The sequence below is a fragment of the Chiloscyllium plagiosum genome, chromosome 32 (genome assembly GCF_004010195.1).
Source record: "Chiloscyllium plagiosum isolate BGI_BamShark_2017 chromosome 32, ASM401019v2, whole genome shotgun sequence".
Classification (NCBI taxonomy): Eukaryota; Metazoa; Chordata; class Chondrichthyes; order Orectolobiformes; family Hemiscylliidae; genus Chiloscyllium; species Chiloscyllium plagiosum.
Genome location: NC_057741.1, coordinates 338,872 through 360,058, shown reverse-complemented (window position 1 = coordinate 360,058; position 21,187 = coordinate 338,872). Strand labels below are relative to the sequence as shown.

The following is a 21,187-nucleotide window of genomic DNA, read 5'->3' as shown; positions in this document are numbered from 1 at the left end:
TGCTGTACTGTTATATGTTCTATGTTCTATGTTCTATCTTCACAGCAGACTGGTACAAAAGGTGGAGTCACATCATATCAGCATTAAGCTGGCAAGATGGATACAGAGCTGGCTTAGTCATAGGAGTCAGAGGGTAGCAGTGGAAGTATGTTTTTCATAATGGAGGGTTCTGACTAATGCTGAGCTGGAAAGGCACAGCAGGTCAGGCAGCATCAGAGGAGCAGCAGAGTTGATGTATTGAGTTGAGACCTTCATCCTATCCCGAAATGTCAGCTTTCCTGCTCCTCCGAAGCTGCCGACCTGCTGTGCCTTTCCAACTCCGCTTTTTATCAATTCTGACTTTAAGCTCCTGGATCCTTACTATCTCCTTACTATGATTAATCACAGGGATCAGTGCTGAGACCTCTGATGTTTGTGAACTACACAAATAATTTGGAGGAAAATGTAGCTGGTATATTAGTATATTTGCATACAATACAAAGATTGGTTGAGTTGTGGATGGTGAGGAGGATTGTCAGAAGATACAGCAGAATGTAAATCAGTTGGAGGCACAGGCAGAAAAATGGCAGATAGAGTTTAATCCAGATAAATGTGAGGTGATGCATTTTGGAAGCTCAAATACACGTTAAAATTATACAGTGAATGGCAGAACTCTTAGGAGTATTGATATGCAGAAAGATCTGAGTGTGTAGCTCCACAGATCACTGAAGATGGCAGTGCAGGGAGGCAAGGTAGTAAAAAAAGGCATATGGCATGCTGGCTTTCATTGGAAAGGGCATTGAGCATAAGGATAGACAAGTTATACTGCAGCTTTATAGACTTTAGTTAGGCCATTGTGTACAGTACCGGAAGGATATGGATGCTTTGGAGAGGGTGCGGAAAAATTTGCCAGGTTGTTACCTGGTATGGGGGATTTCTCACTATGAAGGAAGGTTGGATCAACTGGGTTTGTTTCCACTGGAGCATAAGACATTGAGGGATGACCTGATAGAAATTTATAAGATTGTGAATGGCATGGAGACTGTGGACAATATGATGCTTTTTCCAGGGTTAGAGGGGTCAATTACTAAGGGACAGAGGTTCAATATTGGGGAAGGGCTGGGTTGACACATTTAAAAGAAATGAATGTGGCAAATCTTTCCGACAAAAAGTGGTGAGTGCCTGGAACACTTTGCCAGAGGAAGTGGTGGAAGAAATACAATCGCAACATTCAAGAGGCACCTGGACAAATTCGTGAATAGGAAGAGAATAGAGGGATGCGGATCCTGGAAATGAAGACATTTTTAGTATAGAAGGACAAAATGTGTCAGCACATTGGAGGGCTGAAGGGCTTGTTCCTGTGCTGTATTGTTCTTTGATCTTCTTTTGTTCATTGTCCTATCTTCCATCCAGCTCATAACAGGCGGTATGGTGGCACAGTGGTTAGCACTGCTGCCTCACAACACCAGAGACCCAGGTTTAATTCCCGCCCCAGGCAACTGTCTGTGTGGAGTTTGCATATTCTCCCCGTGTCTGCGTGGGTTTTCTCTGGGTGCTCCAGTTTCCTCCCACAGTCCAAAAATGTGCAGGTTAGGTGAATTGGCCATGCTAAATTGCCTGTAGTGTTAGATGAAGGGGTAAATGTAGGGGAATGGGTCTGGGTGGGTTGCTCTTTGGAGGGTCGGTGTGGACTAGTTAGGCCGAAGGGCCTGCTTCCACACTGTAAGTAATCTAAGTAAACATGCCCCAAAAAAGAACTCAAATTAGATGTCTGAAAAAGTAACACTTTTTTAACAATTGGATCACAATTGACACTTTTGCAAGTCAACTAATTTGCTGTGAAGCTAAATTAATCATGAGAAAACTTTAGGTATTGTCAAATAAAGGTAAAGTTACCATAGTCCAATTGGACTAAAGGGGTGCTGTAAGTTCCCCTCCAAGTCCCATGCCATCCTGATGTGGAACTGTAGTGCTGTTTCTTCATTGTTGTTGGCTCAAAATCTTGGAATTCCCTCCCTAATAGCACTGTGAGTAGCCCTATACCCCAGGGAACTGCAGCAATTCAGGAAGTCAGAATACCACCACTGCCTGCTCAAGGGCAATTAGGGATGGGCAATAAATGCTGACCCAGCCAGCAGCATGAACAAAAAAAGAAAAATTCTGTGAAGGAACTTCATTGCAACAGGATCACAGCATACTTCTCCTTTCCAAAAATGAAAGGCCAAATATGGGTAGTGTCTTTTGGATGCACAGATATCTTTGAAGGGGTCAGTGACATGCATGATTCATATCACTAGTTACTCAAATAGGTGGGTGAAAATTTTAGAAACAATTTGTTTCATGAAAGTCATCTTTACGTGGATTTTGTTGATGGAATGAGTCATTCAATCGACTCAAGGGATATGAGCTCTGCAGTTAACTTTAATAAATTATGAAAACCTTCAGCTTTCTAATTATGAGCCTGCTGCAGTACAGGACATGAAACATGATCATATTTTAGATTAGATTCGATTAGGTTCCCTACAGTGTAGAAACAGGCCCTTCGGCCCAACAAGTCCACACCAACCCTCTGAGGAGTAACCCACCCACTTCCCTCTGACTAATGCACCTAACACTATGGGACAATTTAGCATGGCCAATCCACTTGACCTGCACAACATTTGGATTGTGGGAGGAAACAGGAGCACCCGGAGGAAACCCAAACAGACACAGGGAGAATGTGCAAACTCCACACACACAGTCGCCCAAGGCTGGAATTGAACCTGGGTCACTGGTGCTGTGAGGCTGCAAATTTGGTTAGGTTAGTATATCAATATAAGGAATCAAAGCAACTAAATGGATGAGCCATGGATTCATTGTAAGGTAGATTAGGTTCTAAGAGCCGTTCTGTATTTAAATGTCTCTGTAAGTATGGCTTTACATGCCCTTGAGATTAATTGTTTACCTTACTTCAGGTAAATCAGGGCGAAGCATATCACCAACTCAACTAACTACTTAGGAACGCATTTCAAATATTTAGTCAGTTCAGTTTTACATATGGTTATGGTAAGGCTAGGAGAAACAACTCAAATCTCAATGTAATCTGGAAGCAGTTGTCAAACTGTCGCTTTTCACGTTTGGACTGAAACAACTTACAAAGTTTTCTTTGGGAAAAAGGAAATTAGATTTATGCAAGTAATACTTGACATTACCAACTTTGGTCAAAAACTCAGTCTCAGAATTATTTGTAACTTTGAATTAGCAGCTTCTCACTTTCTGCAGAAGCAGTTCTTTCCACCTCCTCAGTTTATTTTAAATTTTGTTGATAAGACTGCTCAGCAATGTCTAATTAACAGCAATTTACATTTGTAAACTTTGTAATCTTTTAACTATGCAGATCGTTTAGACAAATATCTTTGTTCATATGCAACCAATACACAAATTAGGCTGCAAACTGATAATAAAGTATTGGCAAGGTGGCGTTTTTTAAATAATATCTGTCATACCCTGTAACGTTGTCTATAAATTTGCATATAACACACACACAATATTTGATTTGTTCTGCAATTTCATCTTTTAAGCAATATTGCTGAATTTTTTAAAGCTGATCTGAATCATCAGCATCAACAATTCAACTGGATTATCTGACTTAGTACAGACTGCTTGGAATTAATTTCCGAATATCTTATGAAAACCTCTGCTATTTTATTATTTTAACCTAAGGTCCCTGCAGTAAAAAAAAAAGTGGCATCCCCATTGGGAATAGAAGCCAATGTCAGAAAAACCTGATGATGTTAAGATGTTTTTTTGTCTCCTTGTGAGCTTTGAGAGCAAGATTTAATGTCTGAATTGCATAAAAAAACCTTCAGAATTATCTGCCCTGGGCTGTACCAACATCTAATTGGTGACACTTACCTGCTCCCACAGGTCCGAAGCAAACAATGATTTGTTGTTCAATTTTAATGATCAAGCAGACCATTGCACTTTTTTTCTTTTCTTGTACTTCTGGTAGAAAAGTGGGAATTAATTCACCAAAAACATGTTGAAGAGGCACTGAGTTCAATCAAGCCTATTCCCTGCAGTGTCAGGCAGACATGGAGTTCAGTTTACTACATTCATTCACAGAAGTTAATATCAAGCCAACTGCTTCTTTTTAAGACAAATATATCAGCCTAAAATTCTTATTGAAGATTAATGAAACATGTTAACTTTCTTGAAATTGTTGATATAAGTCAATAGAAGCAGTGTGTACCTTCTACAAGATGAATTGGAAAAGTTTGTCAAGGATCCTTGGACAGCACCTTCCAAACCCAGGATAGCAGGACAATGGCAGCAGATACATGTGAACACATTAACTACAAAGTCTTCTCCAAGCCACTTATCATCCTGACTTTATAATACATCGCTGTTTCTTCAACATCACTGGGATAAATTCCTGGATCTCCCTCTTTACAACTATTGAAACAATGTATGCAGTTCTTTATTTAAACAGACAAAGTAATAGATTATCCTGAGAAAGGAACTCTGAAACTCTTGATCATCATTGGCATTAATGGCTTCATAGAATCAATGTATCCAGTTCTTTAATGGGTGTTCACAAAGGTCCAGAAAAGATGAGTAAGCGTCCTTAAGACAAGTTCAAGCTAATAATTAATTTAGGATTAACAGATTCTGACATACAGTCAGCAACCCTAAGAGTCTATTGACTAGTTTGTCCGAAGAAAGCATATTTCTGTGAATTTTCGAAAAGAGAAACTATCAGTGAGATTCACTGTAATAGTCATCACCTCTACCAAATAAAGTTTTTAAGATTTTTTTTAGGGGAAGGAGCTACAGCATTAAATCATTACATGAGGATAAATACAGTTTGAAATTATAGTGGCAGGCAAATGACAGGAACATTCTTTAGGTGCAAATAGTACTGTAGCTCCAGTCAGTAAAGCATACCACACCAGCAATTCTGTAACTGATGTAAAAACAGAAAGAACTGTGGATGCTATACATCTGAAACAAGAACAGAAGTTTGCTGGAAAGGATAAATGTAGGGGAATGAGTCTGGGTGGGTTGCGGGTCAGTGTGGACTTGTTGGGCCAAAGGGCCTGTTTCCACACTGTAACTGGTCTAATCTAATCTACAGAAGACTATCCAACAATACACACCTGCATCAATAAAAGTGTTCAAAAGGTGCACATATGCAAGCACATCAATGAAGTTCAGAACCAACCAAGCCGCAGACAATATCAGCAGATAATTAAGCTTGTTATTAGTATCAGATGATCAAAAGCTTTTACACTTTGATATTCTAGGTCAGATGACACTCACTAAAAACTGAAATCAATACAAGACCAATGCTAACATCTTACCATCACACATCCTGAGAGACACATACCTCAGCAATTATCACCCATAGAACAACCTAAAAAAGATCATCTAATGGCAACATACTGCAAAGGAAACACACAAGCACATCTTTGCTTCCCAAAATCTCCCACACTGTAGATACCAAAGGTGATGTAGTGGCAGAACTGTCAATATGCACAAATATTGATACAATCACAATTAATGAGGTTCAAACCATAAACAACGGAACCACAACCAGAACAAACCGCAATCAAATCAATCAACAATCAGAAAAGATATACCTGAGAAGCAAGACGTAAGGCAGATACCAGGATAATTGTGTCTGACATGCTGAGCCGATTACCCAGCCTGCACAAGGACCAAAAAAGGGTTTGAGTGACATGGGCTTTGGTTAGATTTGAGGTAGAATTGAATGCGCAGTCTTGTGAGATCAGTCTCATATCAGGAACATTTTTCTCCATGTTTAATGTTTTTTCACAAATGGTATTGAGTTTCTTGCTAGGTAGTGCTAAGTTGCCAATTAAGGAGGAGTTATTGAATTGAACGCTTTGTTAACAGGTCAAATTGCCCATTAATATTTAGCTTCCTCTCTTACCAAAATTGCTAAACAAGCTAGGTATCAAGAAAAATCGACAAGGAATCCATAGTTGACCAGCAAATTCATCTCACAGCTCACTCCAAATGACCTCCATTTTGGACATTGGACACCGGCATCTTAGGGTATGCTTCATGGGAACTGATCACATCGATACCATGTCTATGGATATTGGCATCTGACATGTGCCAGCTTCAAAGAATCCTTATGGTACACTGTTGATCCACGTACTGGTGATTTCTGCATTTAATTGGTGTACCAAGGGCTATACCAGCAATTCTTATTGTAATAGTGCTGTTAGGACACCGCATGCTTCAGGGCTTCCTGAAGAAGGGCTTATGCCCAAAACGTCGATTCTCCTGTTCCTTGGATACTGCCTGATCTGCTGCGCTTTTCCAGCAACACATTTTCAGCTTTATTGGTCAGAACTTGAGTATAGGAGTTGGAAGGTCATGTTGCAACTGTTCAGGATGTTGGTTAGACCACTTTTGGAATACTATGTGCAATTCTGGTCTCCCTTCTGTAAGAAGGATTTTATGAAACCTGAAAGGGTTCAGAAAGCTTTACAAAGATGTCGCCAGTGTTAGAGGGTTTGAACTATAGTGAGAGGCTGAGTACACTGGAGCTGATAGGTCACCTTATAGAGATTTATAAAATCATGAGTGGCATGGATAAGGTAAAAAGCTTAGGTCTTTTCCCTCGAGTAGGGGAGTCCAAAGCTAGAGGGCATAGGTTTAAGGTGAGAGAGGAAAAATTTAAAAGAAACTTAACGGGCACCTTTTCACACAGTGGGTGATGTGAGCATGTATTGAGCTGCCAGAGGAAATGGTGGAAGCTGGTACAATTACAATATTCAAAAAGCATTTGGATGTGTATATAATGAGGAAGTATTTCAAGGGAAATGAGCCAAATGCTGGCAGATGGGGATGGATTAATTAAGATATCTGGTCAGCATGGACGAGTTGTTTCCATGCTATAAAGCTCTATAACTCTAAGATGTTAATGGACTGATCAAGTGTGTCAAAAAATAAATATACGAAGCCCATATTAGTTTTGTCTTTCCATGCTGTTTAGTACATACATAAAGGAAGGAAGCTTATCATAGTTGTCAACAGGCCTCAGTCAAATGAGGGGATGGTTGGACAGAGGGACCCAGCACAGAAAGTGAAGGGTAACTGCCAATACTAGTCCAAGTGCTTGGAAATGGTGAGTCACCCATATAGGACATTCTTACTCATAAGAGGTAAGAAAACAAATGTTAGGCTGCCCACTCATGTCTAGAACCTTTCTGCCTATCAGTAGCTGCTTTTATCGTGAAATGAGAGAGAGACAAATGTAAATGGATACACAGTGTGTGCACAGCTGTGACTTTTGTCAGAGAAGTGCAAAAACAAGTGATTTGGCAACACAGAGGGCATGTGGCTCTAGTGGAGTTGAGGGTTGGGGTATGTAACAGAGAATGAATGAATATGTTGGAGGCAGAAGTGAGAATGATAGAGCATGAACCTTGGTAGAAGTTGGGTGCAATAGTAGAGATAACAGTGAATGTGCTGTATCACAGAGAAGATGGTGGCATCTATGCTGACAGCTTGGAGACAGATATTGACTTTTCTCCTACCATGCTGTGCATCCCTCCACATAGGCTGAGGCTGCTCTGACTTGAGTGGTAACCTTGGATCAGGCTGACATGGTCTGGTGCTATGGCCTCCACTGCTTGGGAATTAAGAAATCCTACCTTTGCACCACTTTGGTCAACATAACCTCCAGGTCTGTGCCAACATAGTGGGGCATCAAAGTCCTGGACAAATACCCCTACCATACAGGGCAGCTCTGCATTAACAGTGCTTGTTTAGACGTAGAATGGCCTTTTAGTGGTGCAGGGGATGCTATGATTTGTGAGATATCCATTGAGTGGCAAGTTATTCTGGGAATGGCACATGGTAAGATGGTTGGGAATCAGATATAAAGGATGCTGTGGGGGGTTTGAGTAAATTAATAAGGCAAGTTTGGTTAGATATGGCAAATGTACTCCCTAGGCTTCATGACAGAAATCATGACACAACTTGGACTTCGCCAAAAAATAGTAAGACTCAGTCCCAAGATATGCCTCTTAATCTACACATTGATACTCATACTATGGAGCTGTATACACTCTTAATGTTGATCTGTTACACTTTGGATGTAAGTCTTTGTGATCAGTTTCAATCAGCAACTGTTGAAGATGAGTAACTACAAAAGTTGCAAAAGATCATTAGTCAGGGAAAGCCTGACAGTATTAAAGAAGTACCTGGGAGGATTTGTTAACTTTGATCCTATTGTAATAAACTTGTAACATCACATAAAAATCATTTTTAAGAGCAAACAATTCCTAATACCCAAAATATTACACCCAAGATATCATATCCATATTACACCAAGGACACATGGCTATTGAAGCACAAGGAAGCTAGCACAAGTTTGTGTGTTGAACAGAGATTAGATTACTTACAGTGTGTGGAAACAGGCCCTTCGGCCCAAGAAGTCCACACCGCCCTGCTGAAGCGCAACCCACCCATACCCCTACATTTACCCCTTTTACCTAACACTAGGGACAATTTAGCATGGCCAATTCACCTAACCCGCACATCTTTGGACTGTGGGAGGAAACCGGAGCACCCGGACGAAACCCATGCAGATACGGGGAGAATGTGCAAACTCCAGACAGTCAGTCACCTGAGGCGGGAATTGAACCCGGGTCTCTGGCGCTGTGAGGCAGCAGTGCTAACCACTGTGCCACTGTGCCACCGTGCCGCCCACAAAGCAGGGATTTCAACAACCCATGAATCTATGTAAAGCATGTCAACCGTACTAACCCCAGTCAACCCTTTGGAAGCCTCTACATCCACACGTTTTTCCATTCATTCCTTGGATGAAAGTAGCAACAGACTTATTCACAGAGTAGTGGCAAGTTTACATGCCTGAATTTCCCATTGTTCCATGCTTTAACACAAGCACAGCTATCGCTGACATGTTAGGAGCTATTTTCTGTTTATTTGCTATTCTAGATCAGGTTGTGTGTGACAAAAGGCCATAGTACACTGGCAAATCATTTCAAAGAATGCAGTAAGTGGAGAATGACCTATTATATCAGCTTAGTATCTATAGTTAAATGGTCTTGAAAAATGCATTTTATGCAACATCAAATCAAAGATTATTAAGGAGCAAGCAAAAAAAGTAAGACATTTTTGCATTTTCATACAATGCCATTGCCAGCACAATTTATGCTCTGAAGTAAAGTGTGAACAATTCTGCCCAGCAACACTGTCCAGACATAATTACACTCTTCTTCAAAGGCAGAGGAGAATGAAACATAGAACATAGAACATAGAATTATATAGCACGATTTGTGCCAAATTTTCATGTGTTTATCTAAAAGTCCCTTAATCTGCCTCCACCTCCAGCTCCCTGGCAGAGCATTCCAGACTCCTACCACTGTCTGTGTAAAATAGTTATCTGTCACATCTCCTTTGAACTTATTCCTTTTACCTTAAATGCTTGCCCCCTAGTTATAGATATCTCAACTCTGAAAAAAACAATTCTGACCGTCAGTGCTATCTATGCACCTCATAATTTTATAGACTTTTATCAAGTCTCCCTTCAGCCTCCACCACTCCAGAGAAAGCTACCTGAATTTTTCTAGACTCTCCTTATAACTCAAAAACTCTAATCCAGGCTTCACTCTAATAAGTCTCTTCTGCACCCTCTCCAAAGCCTCCACATTCTTCCTATAATGTGGTAACCAGAATTGAATGCAATACTTTAAGTGTAGCCTAACCAAAGCCTCATAAAACTGCAATATGATATCCTGACTTTTATACTCAATTCCCAGACCAGTAAAGGTAATCAGGCCATACACTTTCTTTACCACCCTGTCTACTCGCTTGGCCACTTTCGGGGAGCTATGGACTTGAACCCCAAGATCCCTCTGTACATCCTGCACAACTGTATACTTTTCCTTAACATCTCCCAAACATACAATATCTCACAGATTAGCCTGATTAAACTCCATCTGCCATTTCTCTACCCATATCTGCAACTGATCTATATTTACCTGTATCCTTTGACAACCTTCTACACTATCCACAACTCCACCAAGCTTTGTATCATCTGCAAACTTACTCACTCACCCTTCTACATTTTCATCCAAATCATTTTTGTGTGTATATACACTCAAGATAAACTGATACCATGGACCATCCCAACACAAAACTGTATTCCTTCACTGTTGCCATATCCTGTTACTCCCTCCCTCCTTTCAGCTAAGAAATACTGTGGGTGCACCCATATCACATAGACTTCAGCAGTTTAAGAAGGTGGCTTACCACAGCCTGCTCAAGGGAAATTAAAAATGGGCCAGAAAGGCTGGCCCAGCCAGCAATTTCCTCATACCATGAATGAATAAAAACAGAAAAAGAATCTTGCACCGAATTAAATATTTTTAATGTGCAGTCATTGCCACAACAGCAGCAAACTTGTGCACCACAAGGTCCCAGAAACAAAAGCAACATCATGACCAGATAATCTGCCTAGCAACACTGGCTGAGAGATGAATATTGGCCATATTGTAACATGCTGGATTCTGGATATTGGCCAGATCTCACTGGTCTTCACAGAAATTAATATTCTGATTGCAGTGCTGTTGTCTTACAAACTCACCTTTACAGACCCTTTGCACCACTTTGTAATTAGGCAGCTCAATTTTCATGAATTAATTGACAAGAATAATGCTGATAACAAACCTACCTTAATTTTGCTCGTTTTCCCCCCTGGATATTCCTTTTCATCAAGTGCTAACCATCGCTGCATAAACTTCATAACAACTGGATCATCATAATCAACAATTTGAAATCCAGACACGTTTGCTCCCCCATATTGAATCTTTGATAAGTCTCCATCAGTAAATCCCTGCAGCAGAAAAAAAATACAGCTGTTGTTAATATGCAGAATCATCCTTTCTAACACAAAGTGCTCACTGTTACAATGTTTGAAATTAAAGATTTTGTTTAAAAATGGAAATGTTTGTAGCAATGAGGTACTTAGATGTGCTGTTAAGTTTGGAAATAAGCCAATTTCTTTTGCAATAAATGCCACTCAAGTCCTACTATTCACCTGAGATATTGTGTTAATGAGTTTTTAAAATTAATTTCTTACTCCATCAACAGGCAAAATAGGCCATGGATATTTTATACAATATTCACCATGGAAGATGTTAGACAACATGTTTGTGAATTTACAGAGACAAATCACTTTGACTGAATCAGATCTTACAGGTTATTGCTGAAGACTGAACTGAAATCTGGATTGATGGTTAACCATTAACTTAATGTGCAACTTCAAGGCAACTGCTTAAGTAGTCCATCTCGGAATTGTACTAAACAGGCAAATCCAGATAATTATATGGACTGAAGGGCTAAGCTTGTTGATGATATTCATGATAGCTGCATGACCTTGAATGAGTCCTGCGAACATTCCTGTACATGCCGAAGATGGCTTGTATTCTGTATTTGCTTTTCTGTACTGGCGATTTGTTACACTGTAGAAGAGAGAGAGTAACGTTCTAAGTCGCTGGACTTCATCTCGGACCAGGATCTCAAATGGTGCTATGGACAAACCAACCGTCGATTGAGGAGTCCCCCATGTGCAGGAGGGCGTGAGGCTCATTGCTTTCTTTTCTTTCTTTTTTCATCTTCATTTATTAGTTAATAAATGTTCAGAGTTCAGTTTTTTATGTTTCTTTCCCTTCCCATCTTTTATTATTACTCAATTTATGTTCATATATAAGCAAATTGCTGTTGTCGATTCTTCCTTTAACTACATTTAACCAAATTCAAAAATAACCACTTGGCTACATCCTGTGACCCAAGACATTTTTGGCAACAACAATGGGATTTGGGAAAATGTGTCAGAGAAGGGAAAAGCAAACAAAACTCTAGAGATCATCCGTATTCCAGGGTGGAATGCAGCAGACTCTGGATTCAGGCCTGCAGCTAATATGTTAGCACAATTAGGACGACCAAAAGGATGGGGATGGTCATAACTGGAAAACGAGAGACCTGGAGGTCAGGTTTCTACGCTGTGCAAATGCACTGAAATTTTTAGAAGTATTGATGTTTTGTGGTCTAGTTTGAACACACTTTTGTTTGTTGGTTTCCAAATGCTGTCTTGTACATTTGTATGTTTTTGTTCCCTGGAGCTCAAGATCTGGGGATATTTTGAAGTTAGTTTGTATTTTGGAATGCATGGTGATTTGAAAGTGTGTTGCATGCCTGTATCAGTGTAGGACAAGTATGATTATTGCAATGTCCCTTTAAGACACAATCAGTGGTTGTGTAAAGCCAAACTCTGCGAAATGTTTTTTTCACAAATTTGTTTTGTAAAGCTTGGTAAAAAAATTGGCATTGGCTCCACGTTTGGACTTGGGCTTCTTGTAACTCCAGAAATTACCATGTTTGGAATTTCATTTTCTGGCCAGAGTGAATTTCCAAATACTGTTTTAACACGAGTGAATCTTTCATTCTGGATGACAAGATTGACTCATTGTTAATATCCAAGTGATAGGGACGTTGGACTGTTTAAAATGCAACGCCCTGTGTGCAAGGAGTTTAGGAAAGGCAAATTTAACAAAGGGGCGGGCTTTTCCTTCCTTGAAGGAAGAGGAGAGATGGATGACATAATTACGTGCAGAAATTTACAACCCACCCTCTTTTTGGAATCCATTGTAGATTAATACTAATTAATCCATTCTGCTTGACTGGAATGGATGGAGATTGTTTTTTTTAGAAATTGGAGACATTGAAGCCTGAACCCCTTTGAAGAATTTAAACATTGCAACACAATGATGGATGAAGCACCCTCAATCCATCAAGTTATTCATTAATGACACATTTCAGTATTGCGGAAGTACTGTGGAAATATTAATTGTAGTAAGCATCAGGAAGCTTGAAACCACTAAGCCTGGATATACTTAAGCAAATCATGACTAAAACTATGTTAAGACTCACATGCCCTGGTATTCTAAAACATTTAAATGGAATAGTTACCTGAAAATTTGAAGGGACTCTGGGAAATGATAAAGTGCATGCACACAGTCTCAGTGGTTCCAATGCATAAAAATAGTTAGTGACTTTGAGCGAATAAATGCAATATTGAATTTGGACAAATGTTCATAGAGATATATCAAATATCTAGAATGAGTTATCAAATAACAAAATAAAAATGTGGGTCATCTTCAAAAAAGAGTACACTGTGCCTGAATCAAACAGAAATGTTTGACTTCTGTTTTAAAATATTATAAGATTATGGTCCATGGACTACAAATCTCTACAGACCTCTGGAATTAGATATGGTTGGTATTAGTAAAGCTGCAAAATTGGATGAGATAAAGTAATAGGGGTGGAGGTTGATGGCAGAAGACAAAGAAAATTAGAATAATGGGTTGAAATGGCAATTGAGATTAAAATGCATTTTAGTGAACAGGAGGTTTAGATGAGAGCACCACAATAATAGTTTTCCCTTGGTGATGTTCGTGTCCTTGTCTTCCTTTTTAAGAAAGATTGAATTGTGATCAAGCCACTACCCAAGGCATCGGGGCCATCTTGACGAGATAAGTAAAACCTCATAGGTCATTTGATAAGATCATGTGCGAATCAGGAATGCGTGACTTGATCTTGGGACACTGATGTAAGTGTGCAAAAGTGAACGCTGCCTCCTCTGAGGTAACAGACTTGAGACAGTACAAAAACATTCACTGAAGAACTTGACAAAGATTAGTGTGGCTTGGAAGAGCATACATACATATTTTAAATGATAATACGCCGACACAAAATCCATAGAGAAACTGACTTTAAAACAGTGAAAGCAGTACTAGTGAAAGTGGTTTAAGAAGAATTGGAATCAAAATAAGAAGTATGTGTCAAAATGTTACAGAAATGATAGAATATGGATTCTGGAAGGAGTAATAATGGACTGAGTGAAAGGATTATATACAGATACCCCATCCTGAGTTTTCCTAGGTGGAATTGTAATGTGTTAGGACAGTTATTGTATGTGAAACGAGGCTGAGCTAAGACCCAAGTAGTGTAGGAGTCTATGGTAAGGGAACTGTAGGGAAAATAACAGGCAGGAAACACAAGTTGAAGGTAAAGTCTGATGCATGTTAGAGCTACATTGTTTGATATCATGTCAAAAGTAGCTCAAAAGGGGGAACTTGATTGTGGAAATAGATACCACTCAATGATATGATCATTCATACAATTGGCAAGGAAGTATTGAAGACGTATCCTCAAGTCGGATACAGATGAAGAGAACTGGAGAAACTTTGAGTCCATGTATGACGATATTTTGCTGTTATTGGGTGAAGTGATCTGGGGTTAGGGAACTGGAGGAGTAAAAATAACACAAATTAAGGAACCTGAATCTGGAATATACTGCATTTAAGAGCAAGTTATGGAAATACATTAATGAAAAAATGTAAAATCAGCTATCAGCCAGCTAGTCTTGTACACTCCCTTTTTTCCCTCTCTCCCTCTTGCTGGTTTTGGGGGCCATCATCAGGAACGGGATCCTTGACGCCAGGACAGGAGCTGGAATAGATTAAGTTGTGTGTATATGTGACGCACTTGCGCGGCCATTGTAATTAAGGATATTACTGCCATTAGCGTAAGCATGAAAACGTTAATCCTCTGTAATCTCCTCTCAATTTTGATCCCATCAGTGCAGACATGCACATGGCATAACCTGCTGGTTCCATCACGGCTTTGACCAGACATTAGACGTGGGATATGTTTAAGGGTTAGTCCCCAAAGGCCACTGTGATCATTAATTTGATGATACATCCTACTGTTATATTGTTTGTATTAATGCTAGTTATTTGCATTGTAGTTTAGGTTACATACTCATATTATACATTTTCACATGACTGTCATTGATTTGCGTCTGTATCTGCAGTTGTAACATGCGCTGTCAAATGTCATCAGGATGGATTATATAGGATGGGCTGAAGGGCGAACATTGTTGATGATATTCGACAGCCGCATGACCTTGAATGAGTCTGTGAGCATTCCTGTACATGCCGAAGATGGCTTGTTTTTTGTATTTGCTTTTCTGTACTAGCTGTTTGTTACACTGTATAAGAGAGAGAGTTTCATTCCAAGTTGCTGAACTTCAACTCGGTCCGGGATCATGAACGATGCAAAGTACAAACCTGAGCCTCCAGATCAGCCTCGATTGAGGGGTCCCCAATGTGCGGGAAGGCAAGAGGCTCATTGTTTTCTTTTCTTTCCTTTTTCATCTTCATTTATTACTGAATAAATGTTCAGAGTTCAGTCTTTTATTTTCCTTCCTTTTCCATCTTTTATTATTACTCAACTAATGTTCATTATTCAGCAAAGTGCTGTTGTTGAGTCTTCTCTTAACTACATTTAACTGAATACAAAAATAACTACTTGAATACATCCTGTGCTTCAAGACATATAGCTACAACAAATCTCTGAGGGAAAGAACTATTAACTGTATGTAAATTTCAGTCATCAGTTCAATAACTGGCATCCTCTTTTAAAAAACCATTTTGACTCAGTAACAAAGCACAGAACTTTGAAATATGAAGGATCACTACAAATGAAAAACACACATTGAATGTTTATTTTCTTTTTAAACAGCAGCTATTCTCACTATTTTTTTTTCTAGCTGACATTTTAAATAACAACTCATGTTAACTAACAAAAAGCTAAAGGTCACTCCCGACAATCACAGAGGTATTTCAAGATTGGAAAAAACATTCAGTTAGTGTTCTGATCCAGGCAGAGTTGATTTCACAGTCTCAAAATTACATTAATGCCAAAATACTGAATGTACTACCACATTTTGTGGATTTGAAATATACACTTATGTATAAGAGATGATTTTGAAAGTATTGAATGTGTTTGTTTTAAATAAAAAAACACAATTACTTTGTCCACAATTTGAAGAAGCAATATGCTATCGTTTTCTTTCTTAATTTTAATTGACAATTAAATATCTCAACCACTTGCACTTTCTAAATTATTTGTTGTCAGACAGTATCTTTAGCTCAGCTGTACTTCTCTTTTATTAAGATAGCTGAGGTGAAAGGTAAAATCATGTACATGTGTCACAACACTGTGAGATATCTAAACTCAGGCACCTGGTGGGTTGGACTATGCAGCTGTACAGTCATGATGACATAGTGGAGATGTTACTGGGCCGATAATTCAGAGGGCTGGGTGAATGCTCTCAAAACACGAGTCCAACTCCCATCTTGGTAATGTGTGGAATTTAAATGTTAACTAACATGAAATAAAAAACAAGGGCAGGATAGTACTGGTTCTGGAGTGGTGGTGAGAGTGGAAATGCAATGGAGGCCTAGAAAACAGCAGGGAGCTGTGTGGGCATATTTCAAATTAGAGACTGACATTTCAATTGGATGCCTGACTTTTTAAGTCATTATGGCCCCAATTAGGGATAATTATTTGTGCTCTCTCTCAACCATAGCAACGTGATGGAAAATGTTACCTTCACAGCTTCACAACATTTACTCAGGAATAACCTGCTCCAGATGCAGGTTCCACTGAAACCACTTCATTCTGCACCACATTACAGCCCAGTCCAATCATGGACAAAAGAGATGAGGTAAGAGTGACTGTGCTGACATCAAAGCAGCATTTGACTGTGTTCAGGTCGGGGGCGGGGGGGAGCGGGGTCCTTTAATTGGGCAGAGCTGGTCCATGGGGACCTTGCTGCCTCTGCTCTGAAGTCCCCAGTGGAAAGGCTCCTGGATGCATTTCCACCTTACTGCCAATCAAGGCCTTTAAGATGACAATTAGTTTCCACTGAAAGGCCTCATCCTGCTATTCAACAGCAGGAAGTGGGGGAGTCATGATCCACTAAGCGTCGTGGGCTCCACAGTGAGGAATCCCTCAATCAAAAGCAGTCAAAACCTGGAAGGGATCTGTCATTAGGAATTGGGGAGGGGAAGGAGCACACCCTTGTCCTTACTGTCACTGCCATTTTTCCCACAACCCATATCCATGACTCCCCTCTCAGCATCTCTTCATCACTCTGGGTTTCTGGTGAGTGCACTCCGGCTGGTGTTACCTGGTACGCACAGTTCCTGACACTCCTGCTGGTGTTACCTGGTATGCACAGTTCCTAACACTCCTGCTGGTTTTGCCTGGGAATGCACAGTTCCTGACATCTGCCCAAAAGCTTCCACGGGGCAGGACTTCCACCAGTGTGATCTTGACTATAGGGAAGGCAGGGCAAGATCTCCTTCAGTAACTAACGGGCTCTGAATTCAGGAGCTCCTCCTGAGAAATGACAGTGTAGGGCTCTCCCTGGCTCATCTGCCCATGGGTGAGATCCCTATTGTCCACACTAATATGTGGCCCATTGTCTTCTTTAATCCAAGATTGTGAACTACTCACAGCTTTTTTCTGTTATATTCTATATCTATCATCAATTTGTAAAAAGTTAAAAATCACACAACACCAGGTTACAGTCCAACAGGTTTAATTGGAAGCACACTAGCTTTTGGAGCGATGCTCCTTCATCTGGTGATTGTGGAGGGCTCGATCGTAACACAGAATTTATAGCAAAAATTTACAGTGTAATGTAACTGTAATTATACATTGAAAAATTGATTGTCTGTTAAGCCTTTCATCTGTTAGAATACAGTGATAGTTTCACTTCTTTCATGTGTAAATCACAAAACCCTTTTTTTAAAGTTGCATTCTCTTTAAATGTGCAAACTCCACACAGTCGCCTGAGGCAGGAATTGAACCCAGGTCTCTGGCATTGTGAGGCAGCAGTGCCACCGTGCCGCCCATAAATCATGAATGATATCTGACCTCAATGCCATATTCCCATGTTATCTGCACATTATTTGATGTCAATAGTAACTAGAAATCTACTCATCTCTGTTTTGAACTTTCTGATGAAGGTTATGCCATCAACTGAGGCATAAAAATCCAGATTCACTGCCCTCCGAATGAAGATGTTATGTCACATCTCAATCTTAAATAGCTTGTCTTTTATTCTGAGATTGTCTCCACATCGAGGAGAAACATCTTTTTTGCATCGGCCCTGTCTAGCCCTTTAAGCATTTTGTATGTTTCGATGAGATCAATGCTCACTCTTCTAAACTCCAAAATTCTAAACACCTAGTGTTCTCAATCTTTCCTCAGGACAGTCCCATCAGCTACAGAATCATTCCTGATGAACGGCTCTTGCCCAAAACATCAATTCTCCTGCTTTTCAGATGCTGCCTGACCTGCTGTGCTTTTCCAGCACTACACTCTCGACTGGAGAATCAGTCTGATTGCCCTCCATTGCACTCCTTCATACAAGGGAACAAAATTGCACACAATACTCTAGGTGCAGATCTCACCTGTGTTCTCCACAACTGGAGCAAGACTTCTTTGCTCCTGTACTCAAATCTTCTTGTGTTAAAAGCTAACATGTCATTTCAGAACATGGACATCATCACTTTCCAGTCCCTTATTCTTCAAGAAATACTCTGCATTTCTCTTCCTCCTACCAACTTCACACCTATCCAGATTATCTTCCATCTGGCATGCACTTGCCCACTCACTCAGTCTGTCTAAATCCCTGAAAAGCCTTTTTGCATCCTCCTCACAATTATGTTCCCATTAAGCTTTGCAGCATCCACAAAAAGATTTATAGGGTTGGGAATTCAAGCAACTTCATAGCTTCTGTTTTTTAAGAGGTCTCACTGACGCAGGCAGCCTTTCTATTAATCTTTAAAGGGCTCGGACTTAAATCACTTTGCAGATTGATAATTCTGAAGACTTTCTCCACCCTTCAAGAGATTTGTATCTACTTTAAGAGTTTGTAATACCCACAAGGGTATAGAGAGCGATATGTGCAAGAAAATGTGGGCTATCAGTTATGTGAAAAGGGTTGCAGCAGTACGAACGCTAATACCGTGCTACGCAATAAGATCAGAACAATTCCGTACATGCAATTTTAAGAACAAAATTAATGATGAATAGTACAATGACTAGGTCTGTTATCTCTATCTTCAGCTCCCAGTATAGGTAGAAAGTCAATTTTCAATTTTTGATTCTTGTAGGATTAATTACCATTATTTGATGAATGTTAGGAGTCTTTCAAGCATTCTCAACAGGACTTTCACAAAGTCTCAGCTGGCAATTGTTCTATGGAGGCTTAATAAAGGATAATGAGTACCACTACAACATATGGGAAGTGATGGAAGATTTACCCTTTTCTATCAGCTTGAAGTTTCCCAGCCTCTTCTCTCAATACAGTATTCTGGTAAAACTGGGTGCTATCTATTTCAGAACCTTGTCCAAAAAGTATAGCAAAGTGGTGCCCAGAACCTAATCAGCCCTTTATGCCGAAGAATTAATTCTTTCAAATTGATGTTAGCACTGCTGCCTCACAGCACCAAGGTCCCAGGTTCGATTCCAGTCTCGGGTGACTGCCTGTGTGGAGTTTGTGCATTCTCCCTGTGTCTGCGTGGGTATCCTCTGGGTTCTCCGGTTTCCTCCCACAGTCCAAAGATGTGCAGGTCAGGTGAGTTGGCCATGCTAAATTGCCCATAGTGTTAGGTCCATTAGACAGAGGGGAATGGGACTGGGTGGGTTGCTGCTCGGAGTGTCGGTGTGGACTTGTTGGGCCGAAGGGCCTGTTTCCACACCGTAGGAAATCTAATCTAAGCTAATCTGATTCGCTATTCCTTGAACCAGCATCAGTACATAGATATGCTATGAGGTATGATTCCTTCAGCGCTGTCCATAACTAAACTTGAAATCTTAAATATTCTACAATAACCTCACCATAAACATTTTTATTTTGTTTTAAACATAGTCAATGAAGTCATCAGCTAGAAAAAAACTAAATGATAAACTGAACTTTCCAAATGTCTGCTTCAGTAATGTGTCCCATAGCATGTTAGCCCATTGCCAACCTCATTGCTTATCCAGGGACAAGGCCATTTCCATATTAAAGTTTGGAAGCACACAACAGAAAGGTTACAATAGCAACACAGCTCTCAATAAACCGTTGGACTTCAAAGTATCACACTGTAACTCTGATGGAGTTGAACTAAGACCCAGGATGAAAAAGAAAATTTGAAGAGAAAAGCCCAGCAACTTTTTTGTAATATGTTAGCTTTTATATTCAAACTCTAATTCAGAATGATAACATTTGAAGTATATCAATCCCAATAACAAATGAGTTCCCTTGTTTAAATAAATATGTTGGGAATTAAGGTGTGTGATTTATGTGCATGTTCATGTCAGTTGTTTAGGATTTTTGAATATTGAAAAAGTGCACCTAGGATTTGTGTTTGTTTGAAGGACTTCAAGTTTTAAACTTGTAAGTATTTCTGTTGTTATGTTGATTTATTTTAAATTACAGAATGAGAAAGGGACTGCCTGGAGTAGAGAGGAACCTCTTTAGAGTAGATTACATTACATTATTTACAGTTTGGAAACAGGCCCTTCGGCCCAACAAGTCCACACCGACCCTCCGAAGAGCAACCCACCCAGACCCATTCCACGACATTTACCCCTTCACCTAACACTACAGGCAATTTATCATGGCCAATTCACCTAACCTGCACATTTTTGGATTGTGGGAGGAAACCGGAGGAAACCCACGCAGACACGGGGAGAATGTGCAAACTCCACAGAGACAGTTACCCGAGGCAGGAATTGAACCCGGATCTCTGGCGCTGTGAGGCAGCAGTGCTAACCACTGTGCCACCATGACGCCCCATTTATCGGAATACCAATTATTCGAAAATCGGATTATCCGAAGGAGATCTCGATGTTCCAATGCAAACATTACATCAAAGAGGTGTTTCCAACAGTGATCACATCTTTTGTTACAGTGATTAAACAGGCACCGTCTCCAAATGACTGACTGCCCGCCCTCTCTCTCCCCCTACACTTTCCCTGGAGTTCTACACAGGGGTGTACCCTAAACCCCCCTTCCCCACATAATCTTTCCAACATTGTCCTGTACAGGGCAGAGGTGGAGCCTGTCAAAAAGTTGCAGTAAAACGTTGTGTGCGTGTGTATGTGTGTCTGTGTGTGCTATGTGGAGACTTACCCCACAAAGGCAGCTGCAGCAGCCTTTCTGTTAGTGTCCAGTCCAGCTGCCCCCAGAGAGGGGGTGGGTGTGTATGGGGTTAGGAGGTGGGCGGGGGAGGTGTTGGGGGTGGGGGCAGTTTAG

The 21,187-nt window shown here is 40.2% G+C and overlaps 1 protein-coding gene across 4 annotated transcripts in view; it reads right to left on the bottom strand.

Moving 5' to 3' along the window:
- LOC122539304 (glutamate receptor 2) overlaps positions 1-21,187 on the bottom strand; it is a 150,479-nt gene that overhangs the window by 69,348 nt on the left and 59,944 nt on the right. For all 4 annotated transcript variants that reach the window (XM_043673999.1, XM_043673998.1, XM_043674000.1 and 1 more), the window contains exon 6: positions 10,697-10,858. In XM_043673999.1, the coding sequence (XP_043529934.1) occupies positions 10,697-10,858 (162 nt within the window). The remainder of the gene's footprint in view (positions 1-10,696; positions 10,859-21,187) is intronic.